At 41.0% G+C, this 27229-nt stretch overlaps 1 protein-coding gene across 4 annotated transcripts in view; it reads left to right on the top strand.

Moving 5' to 3' along the window:
• Positions 1 to 27229, top strand: part of SLC39A10 (solute carrier family 39 member 10) — an 82699-nt gene that overhangs the window by 38826 nt on the left and 16644 nt on the right. For all 4 annotated transcript variants that reach the window (XM_075001323.1, XM_075001326.1, XM_075001324.1 and 1 more), the window contains exons 2-5: positions 10097 to 11164; positions 12739 to 12946; positions 23892 to 24061; positions 25228 to 25446. In XM_075001323.1, coding sequence (XP_074857424.1) covers positions 10097 to 11164; positions 12739 to 12946; positions 23892 to 24061; positions 25228 to 25446 — 1665 coding nt within the window. The remainder of the gene's footprint in view (positions 1 to 10096; positions 11165 to 12738; positions 12947 to 23891; positions 24062 to 25227; positions 25447 to 27229) is intronic.

The raw sequence follows: 27229 nt of genomic DNA, 5'->3' as shown, positions 1-27229 counted from the left end.
ACTGATCCCCTATTTAGCTTATTTTTTACTGTGATATAATTAAACATATACAGTGGTTCATGTCACAGATAAGAAAATAAAAATATTTCCATTACTTTTCATACATAGTGGCAAACATTCACAAGCCTAATTTTCACTGAGGGAAAATAACCTCTTATTTTCTGTAATCTTGAGTAGGAAAACCCTCTAGTGTTGCTGTGGAAGTGGTAGTTGTCTGATAGTGGAGCCCACAGCTATCAGGAGCCTGGGGGCGAGGTGGGAGGGGCTCCCTGAAGCAGTGGGGCTTAGTACAGTCAACCCTGGACCCTACCTCCCATGTGACACAGCGCTGGTGCAGCATTTCAAAGGGGCCTGGAGCTCTGGTCACCACTGCTATTTTGGCAGCTGTGGTGGCTGGAGCTCCAGGCCCCAGGCCAACTGCCTCCTTTGCTCCCCCTGTCAGCAGGCCTGCCAATAATCTTTGTGAAGTGACTAGCTAATTCAAGTAACTGCTTTAAATACATGTTGCACTGTTAAGTCATGCAAATTATTTTATTACATTGGATAAACAATATTATGAGAAACACCTATATGGTTGATTTTCTTAATGCATGTGGTTCATGTTCTTAGTGCACTAAGCTTTTAGTAGGCCAGACAATATTCACAGTTTGTACTTGTGTTTCAACAGAATGGGGCTATAAAGGGACCCTTCTAAATCCTATATGTTAATTATTGTCTTCTGAGCATTTTCTTAAATACATACTCTTTTCTCGCTTGACCAGTTATTTTACACTCTACATTTTTATTGAAATCTCCTACTTTTCATCTTAAACTAAAATGTTAGCAAAATAAACTGTTCCAGAAATTTTTAACTTTTAATTCTTTGCTTACGCCCACAAGTCCATCTGTTAATGCACAGAACCCGCATTTGCTATGCAAAATGGATAATTCTGTCTGCATTTCATAATTTGTGGCTGTAAATGTAGCTAGAGCTTGTTCAAAATTTTATTCTTTTATGGGAGCTGGCTTTACTCTTAAACTTCAGAGGAAGGTGGGGGAGGGGTCAGATGGTGAGCTATATGCTTTAAAACAAAGTGGTATATACTCAAGTGGTGTAGTGCCATTAAATGGCTTAGATTTTTTTTGATGGAGGGGGCAGTAAAGGATTGGAAACTGCAGATTTCATTTATCTGAAAATAGGCGTGTTTTCTTAGGATCTAGAAATGTTGACTAGTTCCAGAAGACAGATTCTGGTCTATTGGTGACAAAGCATCAATAGTGTGACAGTTTTAACAGTAGTAATAAAAATACCTGTTTTACAGTACTGACGTGATCTTTGGGGCTATTCAAAACTGGCTTATTCTTAATTTTACCTTTATTTATATGCAGGAATTCATGTTACCCTTTCAGTGGCTTGTTTCTTGAGGAAGCTGATAGCAAGACCAACCTGTTAAATTGTTCATTAAATGCAATTGTGTAGTGCACAGCTTGCTTATTATATGCAGAAGACTCAAGACTTTAATGTTCAATCAGTATGCACAGCTGCTAATTGAAGAAAATTCTTGAAACAGACACCTAGTTTGCAGTTCCTATATTGTTTGAGTGTAGCTCTGTGATTGGCTAGAGAGCTGGTGGATTAATTCGAAGTAATTTTTAAGTAGCTGGGGTACTTTCCTTTAATTAAAATTAAAATTTAATATGCTTTCTTTAGTAATTTAAGTTAATAGATTACTATCTGGGTTTACTTAACATCAGTTTTCTCGTGGGCTGGGACACTTCACATTTTAGATACTTCACATTTTAATCTTTAAATGTGCATGGCATGTTCAGTTGTGCATAAACGCTTCCTGCATGCTCTTGAATTTTATCTGATATTAACATAGCAAATATAGATTGGAACAATTAGTAGCATGTTCTTGCAAATGGCCCCTCCTACTGAGTTGTAGGTCTTTGAATGAATGAGCTTTACATAAACCCGCAATCAGTTTCACTAAAAACAAGGAGGGGTAGCAAATGCAGGAGATGGGTGAGAAATAGAGTAAAATCAGATACTTATTTTTGCATATGTGGAAATTATTTTTCGTAATGGTAGATCCAAAAGTTTGTCAGCCAAAGACTTGATAAACAAAATTAAAAATGTAAGTTGATTTATTTTAAATTATTTTCCTATAATGCTTTTCAGCAGTAGTGCATTTCTTTCTCTATATAGTTTTTTTTTTTTTTTTTTTTAAATCAATTTTCTGCAGAATGACTAAGCACTGGTGTGGTAGGAATTAATGCGTCTGTCTTTGTTAAATGGTTGATATTTAGGAAAATTTAAAATAAGATTAATATTTGTGTTTGAAGTTTTACCCTTAAGAATCCACCTAAAACCTAAACAACAGAAACATAGTGTGATCTGTATGCATCCAGAAATTGCTGTAGTAAGGCGTAGGCTGACTCCATTACAGAAGTAACTTGTAAATACTGTCTTAAATATAGACAAGATTGTAATATAAAACAATTTATATATAGTAAGTATTAACATTTATTATTCCATCTTTCCTATCATATGGAATATGTCTGCTGCTGAGCCAGACTCTTGGAATTTTACTGCATATATACAATAACAAAACACAAATGAAATAAACGAGTGAGAATACAAACAATGGACTAGGAAATGGAGCAAGCACACTTATCCTGGCTTTAAACTGTTGAGGTGAAAGCAGCTGTCTAATCTCTACCAAATCATCATCTCTTTACAATTATGATGGATTACCATTTTAATTGATGTGAGCAATTTCCACAGTGCGTTTTGTTTAGTCACAGACAACTTAAAAAAATACAAGCATCTTCCAGGCTTTCTAACTGACTTCTGAAACTGAAAAATAGAGAAACCATTTCTCTTTTGCATTATGGTTTTGTGTGTGTATTTAACATCAGTCTGTGCTGAGACTTTGGCTAAAAGAAACATTTAAATGTTTTGCTCTGATAGTCCATTTTAAGAACAGTTGAAGATCTTTGTTAATTTGATATATAATTCTAAATTTCATTTAAAATGACTTATGAAATGTATCCCTTTTGTGTAAACTTTAATAGGATTTTTAATAGAAAAATGCTTTGCTGCTATCTGCTTATCCTACAGTTGTCTGTGCCTGTATTTCTCCTTCCCCTAAACCTCAGTTTATCTCATAATAAACACTCTCTCTCTATAAATATATATATATATATATATATATATATATATATATATATATATATATATATATATATATTTTTTTTTTTTTACTGTGGACCCTAGGAGCTGAATCTTTCTCTCTCTCTGCATGTGTGCCTGTATTTTAAAGCATTTCTGCATCTGTCTGTCTTTCCATATATTTGTTCAAAAACTCCTCCTAAATAGTAAAATCTGGGAAAAACAAATTTGCTATGCAGCTTCCTTTTATCCTAATGTAAAGCAAAGTCAGGGTTTGGTTGTGCCAAAAGATCTGGATGTGCCTGGAAGGAGATTGTTTTCCATAAAAGTGGAGGGGCTGATAGGAGGGACAATTACTGCAGGGTGACAATAGGGGAGCGTTTGCACCAGAAAGAGAGTGGCCTTCTGGGGCAAGGGTTCTCCATGATGCCTGCCAGTGGCTCAGGTAAGTGACACCCCTGCCAGGAGCCCTGGAAGGTCAAGCTGTACAGCTTCTCCCCCTATTGTCCTGCCCCACAAGAGCCTGTCTGGGACTGGGCTGCACAGTCTCTGTCCCCCTCTCTGAGCTGGTGACCAGGGATGAGCACTGCAGTCCCAGCCCCTGTCTTTTCCGTGTGTGTTTGGGGGGGTTGCTGGCAGCTGCAGCACTTTCCTTTCTGCTGTGGGTGATCCTGATGAGGGTCTTCCCGGTCTTCCATTCCCCTGCCCTGTCTCTTGCATCCCTGCTCTGAGTCCCCCTACATTTAGTTCTCTTCCCTGAAGGATCTGAGCAATGCCAGTAAAACTTGTAGTTATAAATAAGATGCTTGAAGAATTTTATACTGATCAATTTGGAACCAGTTCCCCAGAGGATGTCATTTTCTATACAAAACAAGGGATGATGAACCAACTTTATGGGGGACGCAAAGCATATTATCACTTGTTACATTGCTGTGCTCCAGTCCAGGTGATAGAAACCAAATTTTATTTCTCCTGGATTCTATTTTAGTTCATCTGCTTGAATTACAGGATGTAATTTTGCAGTCACTGTAAATACTATCAGTGTTGATATGAAATATAATATTTAGACTTTGAGTACCTTTAACAAATCTTAGACCTTAAAGTTGACCCTAGATGTGCAATTCCAGCTATGGCAGTTGCATAGCTGGAATCAACGTATCTACAACTGATTTATCTGGCCATCCTCACTGAAGGAGGTCAATGGGAGAAACTTTGTCATCGACCTCCATTACTTTTGCAGCTGTTGACCCTGATCGTTCAATTTCATGTGTCCCCACTTGGTGCAAAATTGAAGTGTGGAAGATTGGCCTTGCCCAGGTCGATCTCCCAGTAAGTGTAGCTGTACCCTCATATGGGAACTCCTCATTCAGCCTGCTCTGTCTCCAAACCTGTTTTCCCTCTCCTCCTCCCCAAACCTTGTATGTTTGTACTTCTGGGGAAGAGCTGCATGCATTTTGTCAATCTCCCTTCTGCCTCTTGTTAGAGTAAACCGTGTCCACAGACAAGGCCCTCTGTCTCCTTGAAATATGTTTGAATTTACACATACTTTAGTATTCTAGTATTTTCTGTATAGTAAAGCATGGTTATTGTGTGGGATATGTACAAGCTGGGATCTGAGCATATTTTCTTAGAAAGTGGCCATGAGGGTAAAAATAAAGTTTAAAAAAGAGAGCTGCTGCTGTAAATAGAGTGAAATTTCAGAATAGAATAAATAGGTATGTCCTTATGCTTGGGATGTCTCTTTTCCACGTATTAAGATTTCTGTGTACTGATATAAAGAATATATATACTCTGTGAGGAGTTTTTGTTTTTCAGTTAAGTATTTAACCATCATAAAATTATTTAAAATGATAATGTCCAACACTGGGACTTCAGAAATTAATCAGATTGCCTTAGGTGATTTTGTAAGCTTATATTGGCATCAAGGTATGATCACAGGCCACTTAAAATTATCCTTTTTTTTTTTTCCCCCTAATAAATTACCAGTGAACACTATCCACCACAGCTAGAGATGCATGACTTACATTTCAGAGTAATGCATTTGTAGCATAGTATGTGATAGTCACATGAACAAGATCACAAGGCGGGGGAAAGAATTATGACCATGCTTGAGACATGAATTTCCTTGTAGGAATATTTTAGTTTTGATCACACTTTGAGGGATAGTTTTAATGTCACTTTGTGCTCTAATAGGTAGGCTTTCACTGATTGTAGACAAGAAAAAGTATACTCACAAAGAGCCTTCCACATTAGTAGACTAAACTTCTAAAAGAGAATAGCTTATCTTCAATTGTATATTAAATTCTAAGAACAATTATTGTGAGTTTTGCGTGTTTTTATTTTTATTTTTGCAAAGACTCCATCTTGAGCAGAGTGTGACTGCCTGTCTCTTCCACAGATTGGGCAAACAGAAGCTTTTCCCATTTTTCCTTGTGCTCAAGTCCCTCTTTTAGTTTTCTGCCTGCCTTTTGTGCCTTTTCAAGACTTTTGATTTAATCTTCAAATTTAACAGCTCTTGTTAGAGGAACTGAGCCAGATCTTCATTTGATATAAATTAGCATAGTCTTATTGAGATCAGTGGATTGACTTCACCTGAGGCTCTTGCCCACTCAGATGCATTTGTGTTTCTCTGCTTCAGTGCAGATTAAGAAGTCTAGAATAAAACCATGAGAGAACCAGAGATTAACCTTTTTTGGCTTCAACTGTGAAATAAGTTTTTCAGGGAAATCACTAACGCAAAATGTGACCACTTTTAGACAGGGGATCAGCAACCCCAGGCATGGGTACCAGAAGTGGCATGCTAGTCAATTTTCATTGGCATACAAGGTGGGAGCTCAGCCTTGCCCCTCCTTCTCCCCATGCGGCCGGGAGCTTGCTCAAAGCCATACTGTTTGTGGATTAGCAAAGAAGCAGCTAATGCTACCAACCATCACCATCCTAAACGGTAAAGGTCTGCATCTTAATTTATTAATGAAGTTGTTGTAAGTAGGATTATTAGTGATTTTTAGAAGTATCACCAGGACTTGGACCAGCACTCAGACCATACAAAGAGGTCAAAAGGTCAAATTTCAGTGCTCCTCCTCAAAAAGAATGCTGACCCTGTTTTAGACCATGTTATTTCTTCCTCTTTGATAAAACATTTCCTATATACCCAGAAATTACATTCATAACAACATTTTTTTTCTTCGTCACTACTATGGGCCCTCCTTTAGTCCCCTAAAAATACCTCAAGTAGAGCTTTCCATAAATAGAGCCAAAGAAGCGTGCTAGAGACATCGCTTTTACCAGTATGGTAACCCAAGAAGGTGCTTGAACATTGTGATGGTGGGCACCAGTATAAAACCTTAAATAGATTGGTGTGCATATATAGGGCATTAATGATGCCTTTAAATGATTCCGTGAGTCAGAAAGTTATCTATGTGAAAGCTACCCATCTTATTGACAGATCTGATCTCTGTGGCTCATCTCAGTGCAGGGATGGGTTGGGATGGGAAGATTGTTCCTAATGGTCTCTGGAGATGGTTCTGGTCATTTGACCAGATTATTAAGAATTTGACAAGCATTTGGTTAAATGACAGAACATAATGGCTTTCTAGACAGGTGATGGAATAGCTGTTTTTTTAAAAATCCCACAATATAATAAGTCTTTACCAAAATTTTACTGGAATTAAAATCTGGCATCCCATTCTGATGCATCTTCCTCACAGATTTACTTCAGATCCTCTAGTTTGGGGAGGAAAAAAAGAGTACGACCACCTGGCATTATTAAGAATTTCTGCTTTTAAACCTGGAGCCACTGGGAGCTTTCTTGAGGTAGAACGGTATGTAAGAGCGCAGTAAGATTTCCCAGCACTCCAGTAAACAGAGGGAGAAAAGCCCATTGAGAGTCTGTGGGTTAAGTTTAGAGGCAGAGGCAACAGAGGTGGTGATGTGGCTGGTGTCTGCTATAGGCCACTGAATGAGGTAGATATGGAGCTTTCTTTAGACAACTAAGAGAATCTTCCAGATCAAAGGCTCTTTTTCTCATGGGGAATTTTAATCACCTTAACATCTCTTGGAAGACCAATACAGCAATACACAGACAATCCAGGATGTTTCTGAAGAATGCTGGGGATAACTTCCTGGTAGAAGTGCTGAATGAAGCGACCAGAGCCCATATGCATTTTAACCTGCTGCTCACAAATGGAAGAACTAGTAGGACAAGTAGATGTGGGTGGCAGTCTGGGTTGCAGTGATCATGAGATGGTAGATTTCAGGATCCTGACAAAAGGAGGAAAGGTGAGCAGTAAAATACAGACCCTGGACTTCAGAAAAGCAGATTTTGTCTCCTTCAGAGAACTTATAGGCAGGATACCCTGGGAAGCTAGTATGAAGAGGAAAGGCATCCAGGCGAACTAGCAGTATTTTAAAGAAGCCTTATTGAAGGCATAGGAACAAACCATCCTGATGCACAGTAAGACAGGCAAATATGGTAAACAACCAGCTTGACTTACCAAGGAAATCCTTGGCAACTTAAAACACAAAAAGGAAGCTTATAAGAAGTGGAAACTTGGAGAGATGACGGAGGAGTATAAATGTGTTGTTTGAGAGTAGTCAGGAAGGCAAGTGGAGTTGCAGCTAGCAAGGAATGTGAATGGTAACAAAAAAGGTGTCTACAAGCACGTTAACAATAAGGGTATGATTGGGGAGGATAAGAGAGAAGGTGTGGAGTGTGGATGAGGGAGATGTGGGAAAAACTGAAATATTCAATGCTTGTTTTACCTCTGTCTTCACAGAGGTCAGCACTAGGCAATGCAGTATGCAAAGGAAATGCGCAGCCCTCAGTAGGGAAAGAACAAGTAAGAACTATTTAGAAAAGCTAGAAATACACAAATCTACGGGTCTAGACTTAATGCATCCAATAGTACTGAGGAAGTTGTCAAATCTGATTACAGAGCTTTTAGCCATTATCTTTTGAAAACTTGTGGAGACTGGGGGAGGTCCTGAATGATTGGAAAAAGGAAACTATAGTGCCCATCTTTAAAAAAAGGATAATCCAGGGAACTATAGACCAGTCAGTCCCTGAAAAAATCATGAAGGGGATGCTCAGGAAATCCATTTTGAAGCACTTGGAAAAGTGGTCAGGAATAGTCCACATGGATTCACCAAGGGCAAGTCATGCCTGAGCAATCTGATCAGCTTCTATGATGAGTTAACTAGCTCTGGACATGGAGAAATCAATGGCTGTGATATACCCTGATTTTAGCAAAGCTTTTGATAGTCTCTCACAATATTCTTGCCTTCAATTTAAGGAGATATGGGCTGGAAAAATGAGATGTAAGGTGAATAGAAACCTGGCTAGATTGTTGGGCCTAATGGGTAGTGATCAATGGCTCAATGTCTGGTTGGCAATCAGTTTCAAGTGGAGTGAGTAGAGTATTTGTTTTTTGGCTTGTATTGTTCAACATCTTTATTAATTACCTGGATGGACTGAACCATCAGCAAATTTGCAGATGACCTTAAAGCTAGGGGACAGATAGAAACGTCAGAGGGTAGTGATGGGTTCAGAGTGATCGAGACAAATTGAAGGATTGGGCCAAAAGAAATTTGATGATGTTCAACAAGGACAAAAGCAGAGTCCTGCACTTGTGACGGAAGAATCCCAAGCGCTATTACAGGCTGGGGACCAACTGACAAATAAGTAGCAGTGCAGCAGAAAAGGATCTGAAGATTACAGGGGATGAGAGGATGTATGTGAGTCAGTGTGCCCTTGTAGCCAAGAAGGCTAATGACATATTGGGGTGCATTAGTAGGAGAATTTCCAGCAGATCTAAAGAAGTTATTCCCCTTCATTCGGCACTGGTGAGGCCGCATCTGGAGTACTGCGTACAGTTCTGGGCCCCCTAGTATAGAAGGGATGTGGATGCATTGGAGAGGGTTCAGCAGAGGGCAACTAAAATGATTAAGGGTCTGGAGCACATGACTTATGAGGAGAGGCTGAGGGATTTGGGCTTATTTAGTCTACAGAAAAGAAGAGTAAGGGGGATTTGATAGCAGCCTTTGGCTTCCTAAATGGGGTTTCTAAGTGGGTGGAGAGGGGCAGTTCTCAGTAGTGACAGATGGCAGAACAAGGAGCAATGGTCTCATGTTACAGTGAGGGAGATGTAGGTTGGATATTTGCGGGGGGGGGGGGGGGACTGTTTCTCTAGGAGGGTGGTGAAGCACTTGAATGGATTAGCTGGAGGTGTGATGCAGTTTTCATCCCTAGAAGTCCCAGCTTGACATAGTCATGGCTGGGATGATTTAGTTGGGGTTGGTGCTTCTTTGGTCAGGTGGCCGGAGTCAGTTCCCACCTGAGGTCTCTTCCAGCCCTATAATTCTGTGATTCTGCAGCTTTCATGTCTACCTATTTGGATGGTAAGAATAAAGTTATGCCAAGTTTTACCAGGACCACTTGGCTAAATTATTCTGTGGGCACTATCAGCCAAAATTATCATTGTGCTTTCATACAGTTTTTATCTTTGTGCTGGTGGGCATTGCATATATCCTCAAATGGCAGAGAGACTTCCTGTGATGAAAGGCATAAAGTGCACTCAAATATTTGCAATTTTTGTAATTTTCTGTTTGCTTAAATACAAATAGTTTTTTTTTCTTGAAAGGTCATCACTGTATGAAAGTTATAAAGATGTTGAGTTCCTGCTGTATAGTAGTTTTCAAGGAGTTTGTCTTGTTATAGGATATACAAGCATATATGTATGCTCAGAGGCTTTTCTAGAAAATACTAGCAGGTATGGGCTGTTTGTGTGTTCTTTTAGTTGGCTGTCTTTACTTCATAATTCTATTTATTTAAAGCTTTTTTAAAAGCAGATATAAGATTTATGTACAGGTACAGAGATGGTTGCATTGGAAATATTTAAATGGGTATATATTTATTTTAAGTGTCTTCTTTTGTGTTTCTCATAGGAAACAGAGATGAAGGTACACATACACACAAAATTTTGCCTCATTTGTTTGCTGACATTTGTCTTTCATCAATGCAACCATTGTCATGAAGATGGACATGACCATGGTCCTGAAGAGAACCATGTACACAATCATAATGACTATCAGATCTCAGAGGCACCATATCTCCAGAATGGAGGAGTGGAATCTGAACCAAGTAAACTTTCAGTGCTGGAAGCTGAAAATGAACAAAAATACTACATTGAAAAACTTTTTGATCGTTATGGTCAAAATGGAAGATTGTCACTTTTTGGTCTTGAAAAACTGCTAATAAATCTTGGTCTTGGAGACTTAAAAGTAGTGGAGATTAATCATGAGGAGATTGGCCATGATCATGTTTCTCACTTGGATGCTTTAGAGGTACAAGAAGGAAAGCATTCTCATTCTCATAGCCATCCTCATTCTCATAGCCACTCAGGTCCAGCAAACCAAACTGTGAATGGCATATCTTCAAAGAGAAACCATAAATGTGACTCTGAGAAAGGTGCAATAGAGGCATCTGTGAAACCTGCCAGTAAGCGTGTTCATGACAACAGTCGTCACCACCACCATCAGCATCCTCATTTTGACCATAATGGTACCCACCATTCTCTCAATGATTCAGTCAGTCCGAATGAACATGGAGAGCCAAGCCATGAACCTTCAACAGAGACCAACACTACCCAAGAACAGCCTGAGAGAAAAGCACAGAAACTTAAGAAGAGACGAAAAGGAAAGAAAATTGGTGAGACAGTAGGTACTGGCTTGGAGTTTACTCAAGACCATGATCCAGGGGATCAGTATGTGCATAATCATGTTAATAAACATGATCACGTACATGATGCAGCTCATTCACATGCACACATTCATGAACATAATGACCAAGCCACTGGTCATGGACACCGGGATCCTAATCCTGGTAATGAGGATGAACATCGCCATACCAGCAAACGTGAGGTCCCTCATAAACAGTTTAGGGTAAGAAAAAATGCTAGCTTTTCAACACAGAGTCACAAGGATCACAGTGAGGATGAACATCAGCATGAAGAGGTGAGTGTAAACCAGAACTGATATACCCAAAATTATTGTGAAATTATGACGACATAAGAAGTGTACTCCTAGGTAAAACTGGTACCTGTAAATGTGTATGACTGTTACACAGAATCTAGGTAATGGTAGAAAGCACTAAGATGAATACTACTATAACTTTAGCTGCACTCCATGATTTTCCATCTCTAGCTTTGTCTTTAGTTTGTATCTCTTTTGTCTCTACATACGTGAGATGTTTTAACTATCCTAAATGTTCGTGCCAAGTATGTTGCATTTCACATATTTAGACTTATTTTTTCTTACATGAATTTCATAAATACCTTTTTATAGATTTTAGCTCTTCTGGTTCTTACAGCTTTACTGATTTCTCAGAGATTCCCAAAGACCTCTTTGACATTGGACAAGCAGCATGTGTGTCTCCTCTGTGTCTCTGCTTTCAATCTTTATGATCATAAACTGTGATAATGAAGTGAAGTAGATGTATCACTAGATAAATTCTAGCCTCTATGTTATGTACAGTATAGTTCTCTCTTCACACTCCTTCCCATTTTCATCTTTGCCTCTCGCCAAAGGCATTTTCTCTTCCATTCCCATTAATCTTTCTTTCTTAACTCTCCAAGAAAAGGACATTGTATGTTGTTGATTTAAAGTACGACTAGCTGGACCTCCCTGGTCTGGCACTCTAAGCAGTCCTGAACCAAGGAATTTGCCAGACCAGGGGAGGTCAACGCTCCACTGCTGGCTGCTTGCCTCCAAACTGTTGGCCCTGCTCCAGCCTGTGTGCTCCACTGTCAGTCTAGCAGGCCTCCCACTCGTTGACTGCCCTGCTACTTACATAAGAACGGCCATACTGGGTCAGACCAAAGGTCCATCCAGCCTCGTATCCTGTCTGCTGACGGTCGCCATTGCCAGGTGCCTCAGAGGAGGTGAACCAGGCTACGATTTTCCTGGCTGCAAGCTGCTGGCCTGTAAGCATGCCACCAGCGCAGCTGTGGCTGCTGGACTCTGGTATGGAACTTCTGGCTACCAGATACCTCTGTTCCTCCAACATCCTGGTCCTACTAGATCACGGATGTTGCTGAACCTGGATTTCAGAGCTTCAGCCTGTAAACAGAACACTGCAATATGGACTGCATAATCAGTTTTAAGGTTACATTTAAAATGTAAACACCAAGCATATGCAGCAGGGACCTGAGGAGAAATAATAGGATTCTTATTTCAGGGCTGTGCTCTCTCTTCCCCCTGGCAATAATTGTTTGTATTGCTGCTTTTCATTGATCTTCTCATGTAATGGCAAAATGATATTTATTTTCAGTGACATTAATTAAAGTACCATACAACACTGGAGGCAGTATATTATGTCTATAGTTTCACAGCCTCTCCTCCCCACTCCTTGGTTTAGTGTATATACCAGTTTCTCAAAGGTAACATGTTGTTGGTCAACATTTCTCCCTTTTCTGTGCAAATCTTCAGAATTTTTGCTGCTTAGTAATTCATACGGTTTAATTTTCTACCTCTACATATTCACTGAAATCACTACAATATGTTTAATTTGTTGCATAAATTGTTTGCAGTGTTTAAATGTCACTCAACTACTGCGGTACTATGGTCTTGGAGCCAACTCTCCAATATCTCCTGACTTGTTTACGTACATATGCCCTGCATTGCTGTATCAGATTGACAGAAGACTTTGTATTGCGCATTATGATCATTTGCTGGTTGAAGAGTTGAAGAAAGATAAAAGTGCAGCAACTACAAATAAGGATAAAATAGGTGCATCAGGTAAGATGGTATCCATATTCTTTAAAAAATGTTTTAAATCTAATATAATAAAAATAAGTAGTGCCAGTGAGCCCTGGTCATGGACTAGATCCCCATTCTTAGGTTCCAATTGTTCTAAGTGCTGCACAAACTCAGAAAAAGGCAAACCCATACATAGCTAATTCAGTGGTTTTTACAATGTAGTTGTTTCATCTTATTTGAATGTTAATTCATATGACAATATCAATATCACAGTAAAAAAATTTTGAAATTTGTCAGCTACTCTTGTTTTGTAAATTAAGGTAAACACACTTTCAGATTTAGAGGAAATAGCAGCTCAGAAGAGATGTGGCTGGAGTGCAACTCTTTTGAGCTGCTCCCTCCTCTTATTCCCCAAACAAACCCCTCATATTGAGGCACGAGGATGTCTTGGGCACATACGTGTTCTGTGGGAACACACATTTTCCTGCTTATAGGAAAATTTCTAATCAGTAGCATACAGGTGCATGCGCTTCCTGATGTGGTACCTGCATGGGAAACACATCTCAAAGAACTTCAGGTACTGTGCAAGGTAAGTAACCTCTCCTTTTACTTCAGTTTCAGCACTGATCTTATTTTATTTTGGTGCCACAAGCTAAAGGAATGTAATTGATGGTTTCTGGTTACCGTTTACATGTCTGTGATTTAATATCATTCATAGTATGAATGAATTGTTTTTTCTTTCATCTCACTGCTGCTGCTTTTGTAATACATGTGTTAGAATTCTCCAATGAGATTACTCCAAGGCATCCTTTTTTTTTAGATCTTCATTTTACCTTAAGCAAAACCAATATAGGCTTTTCTTCCTCTTTTGAAGCTGAGCTGCGTACATATTTTTCTAATGGATTTTAAAAGTAAATACTTCAAAGTTGTCCGTTGCCTGTTGTCGTGATGTCATAACGAAGACATTCTTTTAAGTTAGGGTTTATTGTTGCCATTATCCATATAATCCAATGGAACTGTAATATCTCTACTAGTCATAATTATTATCTAAAAAATACTTTAGGGAAATTCTATGTTTTGCAAGTAAAGATACTATTACAGGTTTGGATTACAGGTGTGTCAGATCTTGCGAAGTGATCACAAGGGTTGGAGTTTCTGTGTAAAATTTAGCCTCACTCAAGGTCTTGGGTTAGAAGTATCAAATATCAGAAATCTTTATTTTTTCAGTTGCGGTTGGAAGAAATAACCCAAACCCTGGCATGTCAGAATGAAGCCTCAGTTTACTTAGAAAAGCTGTTAGCCACCCTGGTTAAAGAAAACATTCCTGTTGTTGACTGCCATGTGTGTGCCCAGGACATCCTCATTGGACATGGGGCGGTTGAGCAGACTCCTGCTATGAAGCCTCACACGCTGTACAGTGGGGCCAGGTTCCTCCCCTGCAACACAGGGGTGTGGGAGAGGAGACCCCACTGCAGCCCTCCCGGGCCCAAGGGAGGATGAAGGACCCTAAGGAGCAAGGGTGAAGTTGCGAAGGCTGGTTGATGGTTGTGGGAGGGTGGTTTAAATGAGTGGGAGAGGGGGTTGAGGGCTGATGGCATCTGAGTAGATGGGGTAGGGCTAGGAGAGCTGTGGGAGTTGCTGTAGTAGGAGAGGGTGATGTGATGGCAATGATGAAGTCTTGGAGATTGGACTGAAAGGGTGCTGAAATGAGAAGGTTTGGGTGGGGACAGAACTGTTGGAGTCCATGGGACAAAATTACGTGCTGGGAAGGAGCCAGGCTGATTTGAAAAATGAGAGCTCCTGCAGCAAGGGCCAGAATTACTTAATTCAGTACACGGCCAAAAGGCAACATTAATTGTCAGACTTATGTTACCTTGGGGATCAGTGTGGGGGAACTGATTGAGGCTGATGTGAAAAAACACAATTTAATTTTTTTTAAATGGCATCTTTGGGCCAGTCTCATGATTTTTGGAAGTCTGAATCACAATTTTTGATCTCTTGAATTTGACAATACTGAGTCTATGCTCTTGATGGTAATTCAGTCTCTTGGGAGCATCCCTCAAGCAGGCCTGGTCCCAAGGATCCACACAGGTTTTCCGGGCAGTCCCAGGGCCTCCAACACTGGACTGTTGGCACCAGCGAACCGTGTCACCATCCATTGCTGTCTGCGGCAAACCCCACCAAGCCAGAGTTCTATGGGAAGTTTGTACTGTACCTCTCACTTTCTGCAACCACACAAGATGTGCTTCCAGAACAAAGTTATCATTTATTAGTCATTAGTGTTCAGGGAGGTTGACATTCTCCTATTGGTTTTTGGGTGTTACCATTCTTGATGCCTGATTTGCGTCATTCTTTTGCGTAGAAAGAGTTTGGTTTATTTAGAAAGTTGCCTAGCAGCCTCCAAAAGCCACTGTGCATTACCTTCATCCCCCATCTGAAATCTCTCCTGCACATCCATCAGGTATCTGCAACCTGTCCTAACTCATGATCCTTCACTCTCACAGACCTTAGGAGGTAGGCCAGTCCTTGCTTACAGACCATCCCCAAACCTGAAACAAATACTCATTAGCAACTACATACCACACAACAGAAACTGTAACCCAGGAGTCAATCCCTGTTGTCCACTCTGTCCACATATCTACCCTGGTGACACCATCATAATATCTAATCCGGAGCCAGGCAAAATAAGGCTTGTGAGCTGGGTTTGGCCTGCCAAGCTGCTGGATTTGGCCATCAGGAACAACAGTCACGTTCCCTGCCTGACCCACTCTACGTGCAGCTGCAAGCCTGTGTGGAGATTGCCCTGACCGCCCCTCCACAATCTTGAATTTCTTGGAGCTGCTTATATGAAGAACAGGCAGCATGAAAAGTACCTCTCCTGTCTCTCCCCCCCCACCCGCGCCACCTTGGGCTTGCAGCTTTTCTCAGACACACATGGCCTCTGAATGGCCTGCCAGGGCATGGGCGTCTGAGAACCTACTGGGCTGTTGGCCAGGAGTCGCATGGGCGTCTGTCTCCTCAGCCCTCTGCCCCCTACCCTCCAACACCACCACCAATCACCAAAACCTTGTACACCTCTGTTCCTGCGCCTATAATCCCCTTCTGACCCTGCACACCAATCTCCTGGCCCCCCAACTTCTCCTTCTGCACAACCCCCGCCACCCTAACACCTTCTCAGAGCACACATGCCTTCCTGCACCCAGTCCCTTAGCCCAAGCTACCGTCTGTACCAAGCTCCATTTGGACCCTGCACCTCCTCCATTACTATAGTGGAAGAGTGCAGCCCTTGGCCACTTACCAACACTCTCCTCTTTGCATGTGTTTGCATATGTCTACCAGACTGAAGACTCCACTTCATGCCTCTAACAAGGAAAAGCTTATGCTCAAATAAATTTTATTCTTTAAGGTGGCCAGGATTGCTTGTTGTTGAGATGTGATTAGGATTGATAAAAATGTTACAGAAAATTCGCACTCTGTCACAGTTACTAAAGAGTAGGGAATGTTGGTTACTTGTTTGCAGGTGCTAATTAATGTGATTAAAAAAAATCAAGCTTATATTAATTGTTCTAATAGATGTTTTTAATTGTTGGGAAGAGCGCCTGCTAGTCATTATTTTTAATGACCACAGCATCATTAAGAATGTTTAACTTGTTCTATGTTAATCTCCCACAGTGACACAGCTTCTACCTCATTAGCTTTGTTCAAAGATTGCTGTAAACCACATGTGTTACATGCTGTATATGGCAGCAGATTGTTACACCAGGTATGCTCATTTTAGTCAGAGCTGACCATTGCTAAATTATCAGGTGGGTTTGTGAAAAGGCCACTAAACATTTTCTCCCAGTTAAAAAGTTGAAACAGTATAGGAAACTGACATCTTCTATGTGCTTTGAGCCAAGTTAATTACAATGCTTCCACAGATGAGCGCTTCTATTTCAATAATGAGAAAGGGAGCTGAGGAATAAAAAAAAGTTTGAAGACCTTTACTGTTTTGAGTGACTTAATTTGAAAAATAAGTGAAGTTCATTGTAGACATTTAGCGCTTCTTAGGGCATCTCTCTAGAGTACAAATAAAACATTTTGCTAGTTGAATGAAATGGTCTGTGACTTGCTGGCTTGGGATTGTCTGAAAACAGACTTTGTTGTTTGGACCCCATCCTCCGGAACTGCTCCAGGTAGGCACCCCTTATCCTCTGCTTCCTTCTGCTCAGACTCTACCCCTTCACCCCCAGGTTGCTCTTGTACCTTCCTCCTGCTCAGACTCTGCACCCTTCTCAACTCCAGACCACGCTCTGGCAGCCTCCCTCTGCACACTGAACAACTCCTTTTTGGCCTTGGGGTCCCCCACAATCTACTGTCCCCAGGCCCCCAGAAGTTAATCTGAACCTCGGCACCTCCCTCTCAGTCCCCCGGGCCTGGAGCTGGAGAGGGGTGAGATGAGTGTCTTTTACTTTTCCTGTTTTTAAGTTGGGGCTGACATCTGGGAGAGGCTTTTTCCTTCCTTGCTTGGGAGATGGATCAGTGAGGGTTTTTTCGTCTTGCTTCCCACTTATGTGTGGCCTCCAACTGATTTTTGGATGGGTTGGTGACTTCTGACCCCAAAAAGATTCTCCATGCCTGCTATAGAGAGACAAGCAGTTTCAGGAGTATCTTACAGGGCTTTTATAAAAGTCTCTCTCAAAGCACCAGTGAGAGAGTTGGTGGTGTCGCTGAGGATTACTTAATAAGTTAAGAGGAAAAGTAAAATATGTTACTTATCAGTTAATCCTTTTATGGCTACAGAGCCTCCAAATATGATAGAGATGGTTAAATGTACACAAGGCATATTGAATAAGGCCAGCAGGGGATATCAGTGGGTGACCTCTCCTCTCCTTCCTTCCTCCCAACTCCCCCACCCCCACCCAAAATCTCTGGGGTACTGTCAAGCAGTGAGGATGGTTCCAACTAGACACCAGAAAGTGCAGTTTTAGGGACAGCCACAGGTTGCACCTCCCTTATCCAGCATGCTCAAGACCTGACTGGTCCCAGACAACAGAATTTGCCAGATGAGGAGAGCTGTAGGGCTTCTGATGGCAACCTGCAGCATCTCTCCCCAGCCCAGGCTCCCATGGGGCTCCAGCCAGCCCCTTCCTCCCCCGGCTGCCATGAAGCAAGAAGAGGCTCCAGCTCCCAGCCCTGGGGCAGCCTCCTGGCCCCTGCTGCCAGACCTGCAAAGGCTCTGGCCATGGACCCCTGTGCTGTTGCTGGACCAGTGAGGGCTCCTGCACCTGCCACCACTCTCTTGTCTGGCAACATTCATGGTCATGCTCGACCACAGATATTGCCAGGTGAGAGAGTACCATATTTCAGAGGTGCATCCTGTACCTACTTGCTGTATTTGAGAGAGGCTGAACTGTAGATTAAAACTCTAGAGGACACAGTAGGTGTCTGGCAAGTCACAGTGTCTCTAGGCTGGACATGGATCTTGCAATGGTAGATGGCAGTTTAAGGGGCTGGGAGCCATACACAGGGATTCTAGTCAAGAAAGGGAAGAGTGTAACTGGAGATAAAATTGATGTGAATTGGTTTTAGGGTATTGATTCCATAATTTTACAGCTGGAATGCCATGGTAATGACAAGGTTTGAGGATCCAGAACTTCAGTCAGAGGCATCTCACCTGGGGAAATAATTTTATTGCTCATAAACAACTGAAATCTAAATGAATTTCCACATTGAAAAAGTAGCTGTCCAAAGCTGGCTGTGTCGTCAGGGGGTTGGGGTTTTTTTTGCCATCCATTTAAAAACACAAGAACATATGTGCTCCAGTGTCAAAATTAGTTGAAGCATCATTTTTCCTTTCACCTGACTACACCTCATTTAATCACCCATCATATGACAAAATTTAAAACTCCCATCACTTCCCCCCCCCCCGCACCCCCCAAAAATGAACATCCCACACTCAGGTGCCTTAGCCAGCAGACATTTTATTATACAAGGATAGCTTGAATTTGTTAGCTGTTTCAGAAATTGGAGTAATGCAGAGAATTCAAAAGGAAAAATTGTTACAGAGCATACAGACTCTATTATACAGAGAATGATTGAGCACAGTGGCATCTGTGACAGTGGATAGAGGCAAGGTGGGGTATCCATCTCAGTATTTTTTCATCACTACTCCTCCCTACACCTAATACCAAGGCAGACTGGGTTAATAAAACAAATATATTTAGCCAAATGGAGACCAACAGTAGATTTGCCACATCCAAACAAACCACAGGAAGCCTTGGTTCTTTTGGAGCCAGAATGCCACAACAATGGCTACTTTCTTCCAGAGTTGCCAAAAAAAGTTATCTTTTTCCCCTTCATTCTTCCTATCTGCCTGTTTTTTCAGAAAAGGGACAATCATCTGATTTACTCATCTGGCTTACCTGACCTCCCGACCAGTTGGCCCATCCAGATTCTCCCCATTTCAGGGGCAGGTATGCTTAACCTGTAGCAGTGGTGGTAATTGAAAGAGTGGTTGGTGAATAAGCTCCCTGCCATTTTGCTAGTATTTCAGAAAGAAACAGACAACAGCATGTATTTCAGAAACCAGTAGCGTTTAGCAGTAGTGAAATGATCATAAAATAGTCCTTACATCCAGTGATAGGTAAGACCTGGAATTTTTGCAAGATAATCTGATTGTAAACACAAAACAGTTGGCCCTGAAAGGACAAGTGGTAAATCCATCCAGTATATTGAAGACAACTAAAAAGATGAATTTCACTTCTTGTCAAAATTCCATAGAGCAGAGTGTCTGTAATCAGTCCTCTGAGAGTACATGGAACACAAGCCTGAGACATGAGTCTGGTCTCATTTCACCTCTCATTTGGTCTGCAAAGCAACAGTTGCTCTGCTTGTCAAAGTAGCTTCTTTGCAGTCATTGCCTCATCCAGCAGGGTGTTGCACTCTAAGTAGCATCTATAAAACCTAAGTGAATTTGTTCTGTGAAGCAATCAGCAGTTAATCCCATACAGGATTGTGACAGGCAAATGTGCCACTTTTTTTTTTTCAGTAGTTTGCTCCAGTCTAAAATATTCATTACCACAACTTGGTGTGTCTATAAATCCATTGAAAACTTAGCATGTCCCTCTTGAATGAGATATTTTTGTATATATAAATATGGAATTAAGAACAATTTTGTGTCAATTCAAACTATATTTCATATGTAAGTGATGTGTTTTAGCCCTTTCTTTTGCTCTTATTGATTTATATAACTCTCAAGGAGACCCAGTTTCCTTATTGCTGCAACTTTGTAAGTCATGTTTTTCAGTTAATACTACTAATTTATCCAGTAAAAGATTATCATAATGCATATATACAAGGGGGGAAATTTAGGTTGCACAGGCAACCTTAATTCTGGGATTTCCTTCATGCCGATTGCTTGACTTTGTGGCCTTAATAATGCTCTTTCAGTTGAGCTAAGAGGCTGAATAGGTGTTTTAACATCTACACTAAAGAGTGAGCATACATTTTGAAATACTGATGAAACTGTTCTGGCATACCAGCTATTTAACTTGTCACCAAAACAAAAGTTAAGAAACGTGGAGATTATGAAATATGAAGAATGGCTCTAATGAAGGGCTGGATGGATCATACGTGACCCATGCTAGCTGATGGGGTGGGGAAGGAAGTTGCAACCTTGGATTAGCTCAAGTCGTGCCTTCCCAGCCCTCCTCTCAGAAAACTGGCCCCTCTGTGATGCTTCTGCTGTTCCTTTTGTTTCTTTGTGCTTGGCGCAGCTCACTGGCTCAGCTCCATCACAGGGAGGGGTCCTGGCCACACCATGCGCCCAGGTAATCTGGTAAGGTATGTGATCTTTTCCCCAACCTATCCCCTCTGGGCTAGCTCCATCAGCAGTCACCAGCCACTTGTTGGTGCTGGCCAAGAGAGGGAGAGGTGTGGGGCCTTTTTTTTTTTCGTAGGCCTGAATGATCAAGGGGGACTTCAGTGGATTCAGATAGTATCTCCCTCACCACTAGCTCTGGTGCAAAAGACTGCATCAGCAGTGTCTGCTGTCAGTACAGGTTTGGTAGTTGTGCAAAACATTTCCTTCTCTCTTCCCATACTCCTAGCCCTGTCTTTCTGGCTTTATTCCTTCCCTAAAATGTAATTGGATGTATTCTGCTTTTAGTTAAGACTAGTTCAGAAGGAGAACTTGGGATTCCTCTGTTTGAAGCAAAATGTTATCAGTAATTGTGGGGAATAGACCTTTTGACCTACAGGTGGGGAGAGGAGTTAGTGTGTAGGCGTAGGTTTTCCCCTCTGGCGTAGGGGTGCTCATTGTCACCCCCCGCCCCCGCCAGCGTTCTCCCTATTTCACCTCTTAAGCCCTCACCGCTGCTATGTCTCCATTCTACCATTCCTTCCAAGCCCCTTCCCTACACTCTCCTTCACCACCTCCCCTGAATGTGCTGTGTTCCCCCTCTTCCCTTTCCCTCCTTGAGCATCTGGACTGCCACAAATCAGCTGTTTCACAGCTGGTGGAAGGTGCTCAGGGTAAGAGGGAGGAGATGGTCAGCAGGGCCACTGGCAGGCAAGAGGTGCTGCAAGGAGGAGTGAGGCAGGCCAGAAAGTGAGCTTGGCTGCTGGTAGGTTCTGAGCTCCTGCTAATTTTTCCCTGTAGGCGCTCCAGCTCCAGATCAGCCACAGAGTTGGTGCCTGTAGGTTAGGGAGCACAAAGTGTATGATTCTCCTAGAAGCACATTTCCATTTCAGCAATTTAGGGACCACTTTTTTGGAAAGTACTCTTCTCTTACATCCATCTTGAAGTTTCCTGCCATTTTCAATTGCTGGCAAACAGCTTTTCCTATTGCAGATAGGGTTAGTGTTTTCAAATTTTCTCTATCAAAGGCTGAGCCTGGTTTCTTTTTCATAGCTGAAAAGTATATATATAAAAATAGCATGTCAGATAAGGATCATAGAATCATAGGGCTGTAAGGGAACTCAGGAGGTCATCTAGTCCAGCCTTCTACCAAAAGCAGATCAACCATAACTAAATTGTTGCAGCTGTGACTATGTCAAGCCAGGACCTAAAAACCTCGAGGTTTGGAGATTCCACCACCTTTCTCAGTAACACATTCCAGTAGTTCACCAACCTCCTGTGAAATAGTTTTTCATAATATCCAACCTACATCTCTCCCTCTGTAACTTCAGACCATTGCTCCTTGTTCTGCCATCTGTCGCTACTGAGAACATCCCCTCTCCATCGTCTTTAGAGCCCCCTTTCGGAAAGTTGAAGGCTGCTATCAGTTTACCTCTCCGTCTTCTCTTCTGCAAATTAAATAAGCCCAAATCTCTCAGCCTCTCATAGGACTTGTGCTCCAGCCCTTTAATCATTTTCTTTGCCCTGTGTTGAACCACTCCAGTGTGTCCACATCCTTTCTATACTGAGAGGGGCCCAGAACTGGACGTAATATTCCAGATGTGGCCTCACCAGTGCCAGGTAGAGGGAAATAACTTCTCTAGATCTGCTGGTAATACTTCTCCTAATGCCCTCCAATGTGCCATTAGCATTCTAGGCTACAAGGGCACACTGGTAACTCATAACCAGCCTGTCATCCACTGTAACCCCAAAGTCCTTTTCTGCTGCACTGCTACTTAGCCAGTCAGTCCCCAGCCTGTAACAGTGCTTGGGTTTTTTTGTCCCAAGTGCAGAATCATGCACTTCTCCTTGTTGAACCTCCTCAGTTTTTCTTTTGGCCCAATCCTCCCAATTTGTCTAGGTCACTCTGGACCCTGTCCCTACCCTCCAATATATCTACCTGACCCCCTAGCTTAGTGTCATCTGCAAATTTGCTGAGGGTTCAATCCATCCCCTCATCCAGATCATTAATAAAGATGTTAAACACTACTGGCTTTAGAACCAGTCCTTGGGGCACTCCACTTGAAACTGACTGCCAACCAGACATTGAGCCATTGACCACTACCCGTTGGACTCCTCTGTCAAGCCAGCTTTCTATCCATCTTAAAGATCGTGTATCCAATCTATATTTCCTTAACTTACAGGCAAGAATGTTGTGGGATACTGTGTCAAAAGCTTTGCTTGAGTCAATGCACATAGCATCCATGGACTTCCCCATGTCCACAGAGTCAGTTACCTCATCATAGAAGCTAATCAGATTGGTCAGGCATGTCTTGCCCTTGGTGAATCCTTGTTGACTATTAATGAATCAAAGACTAGCAACCTTCACCTGGCAAAGGAGAAGTCTGTCAATTCCACACAAGTATTGGATGAAAGTCTTGTTAAAATTAGCAGTGGGTAGGAAATGTCCATAAGATATTGTACGCTAACAGAAACGAGACTGTCTTTCTGCTGCACTGTATTTTATGTGTTTACTGGATTACAGAGCTAAGCCTTTGCAACTTCTGCATTAGGAAGAATACCTACATTCTAGTGGCTCTCGCAGCTACTTGGCTTTTTTAGTGTCTACTAGTATGTTTTACTGTCGAAATACACTTTTGCTTGCTTTTTTTTTTTTTTTACCCGCCTAACTGAATATGGAGGATATAAATACAAGATTTTACTTTTTCCACATTTAAAATACTGCAGTGCAAATAGTTTACCAGATGTTCTTTACTTTTGAAAATGCAAAAAACTATACCTGACATAAAATATTAACTATTTGTTACACACACTGAGCTAAATTTTGCTTTTTTGCAGTGATGTTAGTGCAATGTAGTGATTGGGGTGAGAATAGAATGTGGTCCTAAACCTATCTTTGAGAAGTGCAAACATTGTTTAAAAGGTTTAAGTGGAAAATAATGTTATACAGTATAAAAGCCCTGAAAAATTGAGTTTATAAGGTTCTGTATGGGTAAACATCTTACCTTTTCATCATTTTGGGTGAAACTGTCTCATTGTCATCTTTCTGTCATTTAGTAAAAAGCTATTTATCACAGGAATTTTCTTTATCTTCTGTTGCTAAACAACTGTGTATTATTATTTATTTTATTTTTCCTCCTGCAGCCTGGCTTTATGGTATCATTTCTATCACTGTCATTAGCCTGCTATCCTTGCTAGGTGTGATCTTGATACCCATCATTAATCAAGGATGCTTCAAATTCCTTTTAACTTTCCTGGTTGCTCTGGCTGTTGGAACGCTGAGTGGAGATGCACTATTACATCTGTTGCCACATGTAAGTACCATGCCATCCTCACACCAACAATTTCAGGTTTAAAATTCCCTTACCACTATACAACACAAACATCAACACTTTAAACATTGTTTATAAACATCAGCACTTTAAACATTGTTTATTGTATCTTCAGTGGCAGACTGTGAAGGATTTCTGAAGGATTGGGACTGTGAAGGAAATTTCAGAGCTTTTGTTGTCAGTGACAATTTCATTTCTGTGTTCTTTAAAAATTACAGGAGTGTTAGAACTAGGGAAGTACAACTACTTTGTGCTGAATTTATTGATACATGTGGTAAATGTTGTAGAGCATGGCTCCTTTTTTGTGTCCCCTCTTGAAACGTCTGTTCTCAGAAATTTTGGAAAGGTACTTGAGTAGGGTTCTGGTTTGAAAACTCATGATGGTGGATCATAAGCTGCCATTTCCCAGCTGAACATTTTTGTGTGCTTTCAGTAACAAATATAAACCTGATTTTGGATTTTTTTTTTTATTTTGTAATAAACAGTGCCCCATCTTCATTTTGTTTGAGTTTATGTGTTATAGAAAACCTAACACTGCAGAATTATTACCAGGAAATTGCTCTTAAATCCAAGGAAGATGTGGGGTTTTAGTGAATTACACATTCATTTGAATGGAGAAAATGGAGAGCATGTATTCTATGACCTTTCTTGGCTTCCTTGGGTATAATTATTTTAATATACTATATAGATAACTGTGTTTGGAAATGTATTTTGGATTAGAGCTAAAATTGTTGGATTCTTTTAGATTTTGTTGCTGCTAATGATGCAGGAATTGTCGATAATCAGCTCTCGTATGTTAGCTTGTTGTTTTTATCTTAGTTAATGAGCAGGGCCAGATTCTCATTTGCACTCAGTCTCCTTCATATCTGAGTGGTACAAAGGAATTGGAGTTTGTCCATCTAACTGCCCTGCTGAAATCTCTCTGGGGGAATGGTTCTAGTGACAGCCATTCAAGGTGGGTCTTTCAATGGCTATCAGTAGTTACCATATTTGATGGCCCTTTTCTGAAGGAAAGAGACTTTACTTTTTAATTCGATTTTGGTAGTACTTTTTGGCAGAACAACATCACACAAGATGTGGATTTGAAGTCACTCCAGTTCACTGAACTTGCAAACTCAAATTGTGGCTTTTCCCCTTCTTTCTAATAGTCACAAGGAATCCATAACCATACTCAACACCAGGACCACAGTCATGTGCATGAACACAGACATTCTCATGGGCACTCCCATGGACATGGAACAAAAGAGGAAAGCTTTCTGGATGAATATGATGCAGTATTGAAAGGGCTTGTAGCTCTTGGAGGCATTTATCTTTTGTTCATCATAGAACACTGTATAAGAATGTTTAAGCACTACAAAAAACAAAAGGTATGTGCCACCTTTTCTCATTCTGCTTGCTATTATCTAAAATGATACTTGGAAAAATTGCTTCCTATAAGAAACCAAAGTTTTTCTTATGAAGATAAATTCTTAATCGCTCTACTTGGAATACACTTTGCATGGTGCAGTTTAAATGTTTTTTAAAAATCTATTAGCTGTTTCTAATCTATTAGCACGCTGTTGGGTAGCATATGAAATACTTGGCTGGGCACTTGCTTTCCCTGCTATAAATGACTCAGCTCTCTTTCAGGAGATGTGGATATTTTTAATTATCTCTTGCACATCACAGTCGCAATAGATTAGCACCTAGTCAGGAAAATGGCTCAGGAGGGTTTAGGCGAATAAGGATCACCTGATTCTGGAGCATCATACAGTGATTTGCTTGAAAGTGTGTGAATTGAAGTGTGTGGAAAATTCAGGTACTTTATAGTAGGTGCCAGGTACTTAAATAGGATTTGTGCTTGCTGTAGCAAGACATTATCTTTCATAGGTGGTGGGGTGGGATTAAGGACGTTTTGTTGATCAGTAACAGAGAGGGAGCTGTGCTAGTCTACATACTATCAAAACAAAAAAGCAGTCAAGTAGCACTTTAAAGGCTAACAAAATAATTTAGTACGTGAGCTTTCGTTGGACAGAAGAAGTGGGTCTGTCCCACGAAAGCTCACCTAATAAATTATTTTGTTAGCCTTTAAGGTGCTACTTGACTGCTTTTTTTTTTTTTTTTTTTTTGTTGTTGTTGTTGTTGATCAGGTGCAAGTGTAAACATCATCAGATGCTCCATATTGTGTTCTAAAATGCAGATTGATCTGTTTCTGCAGAATGGCCACTTGACAGGTGATTGTCAGTTAACTTTGACATCTGACTAGAAGCATCAGCTTGTCTTTTGTCCTTTGAGAAACAGGTTTTCCACCTCCCCAAACTGATCAGATGCAATTATAATGGAAATGTGTTTACGTTAACAAATGCACAACACACATTTCAGAATGATACTATTGACAAGCAAGTTATAGTTTTCAAGTGAGACTTCACCAAGGTACTGTGTACAAAGATTATTACTATCATCTAGAGTGTGAATACAGGGTGCATGGATTTAGATACATCTTCCACTTACGTTAATGGATTAGTTAAATCCTCCACAGTGGTTTGGAAAACTTGTGGTCTGACCTGTAGTCTTGGTCATAAAGCACACTAAAGAAGAATGGAGCATGTTTTTTCATGAAGATTTAAAACATGAATAAACAATGTGTATGGGAATAGTAACAGAGAGATAGTTGTGCTAGTCTATATACTATGAAAACAAAAATGCTGTCCAGTAGCACTTCAATAAATTATTTTGTTAGTCTTTAAAGTGTTACTGGACTGCTTTTTTGTTTTCTGTATGGGAAGTGTCTTTTAGGCTAATACAACAGGCCTTGATGACTTATTCTGTGTATGAACTGTGCTGATTTAGGAAATTAGAGATTATGGGGGTTCTCAAAATGTGGGTTATGACTCCTTCTGGATGGGGTGGCCAGGGCTGGCTAACAACTTGCTGGGGCCCAGGACCAAATCTGAAGATGGAGCCACACTGCCTGGGGGCTTCAACCCAGGGTGGCAGCACTTAGAGTATGGGTCTCCAGCTTGGGCTTGGAGTTTCCCTGTAGTAATATTTGTTGTCAAATGGTGGTTGCAGTGCAGCGAGGTTTGAAAAGCCCTGCATTGTTTGATTATGTAGCTCTGTGGTTTATAGCTGAAAATTCCCATAATTTGTAGCAGTGATATTCATGAATGT

This window comes from Carettochelys insculpta, chromosome 8, assembly GCF_033958435.1.
Source record: "Carettochelys insculpta isolate YL-2023 chromosome 8, ASM3395843v1, whole genome shotgun sequence".
Taxonomy (NCBI): domain Eukaryota; kingdom Metazoa; phylum Chordata; order Testudines; family Carettochelyidae; genus Carettochelys; species Carettochelys insculpta.
This window is presented reverse-complemented; position numbering and strand designations above follow the sequence as displayed.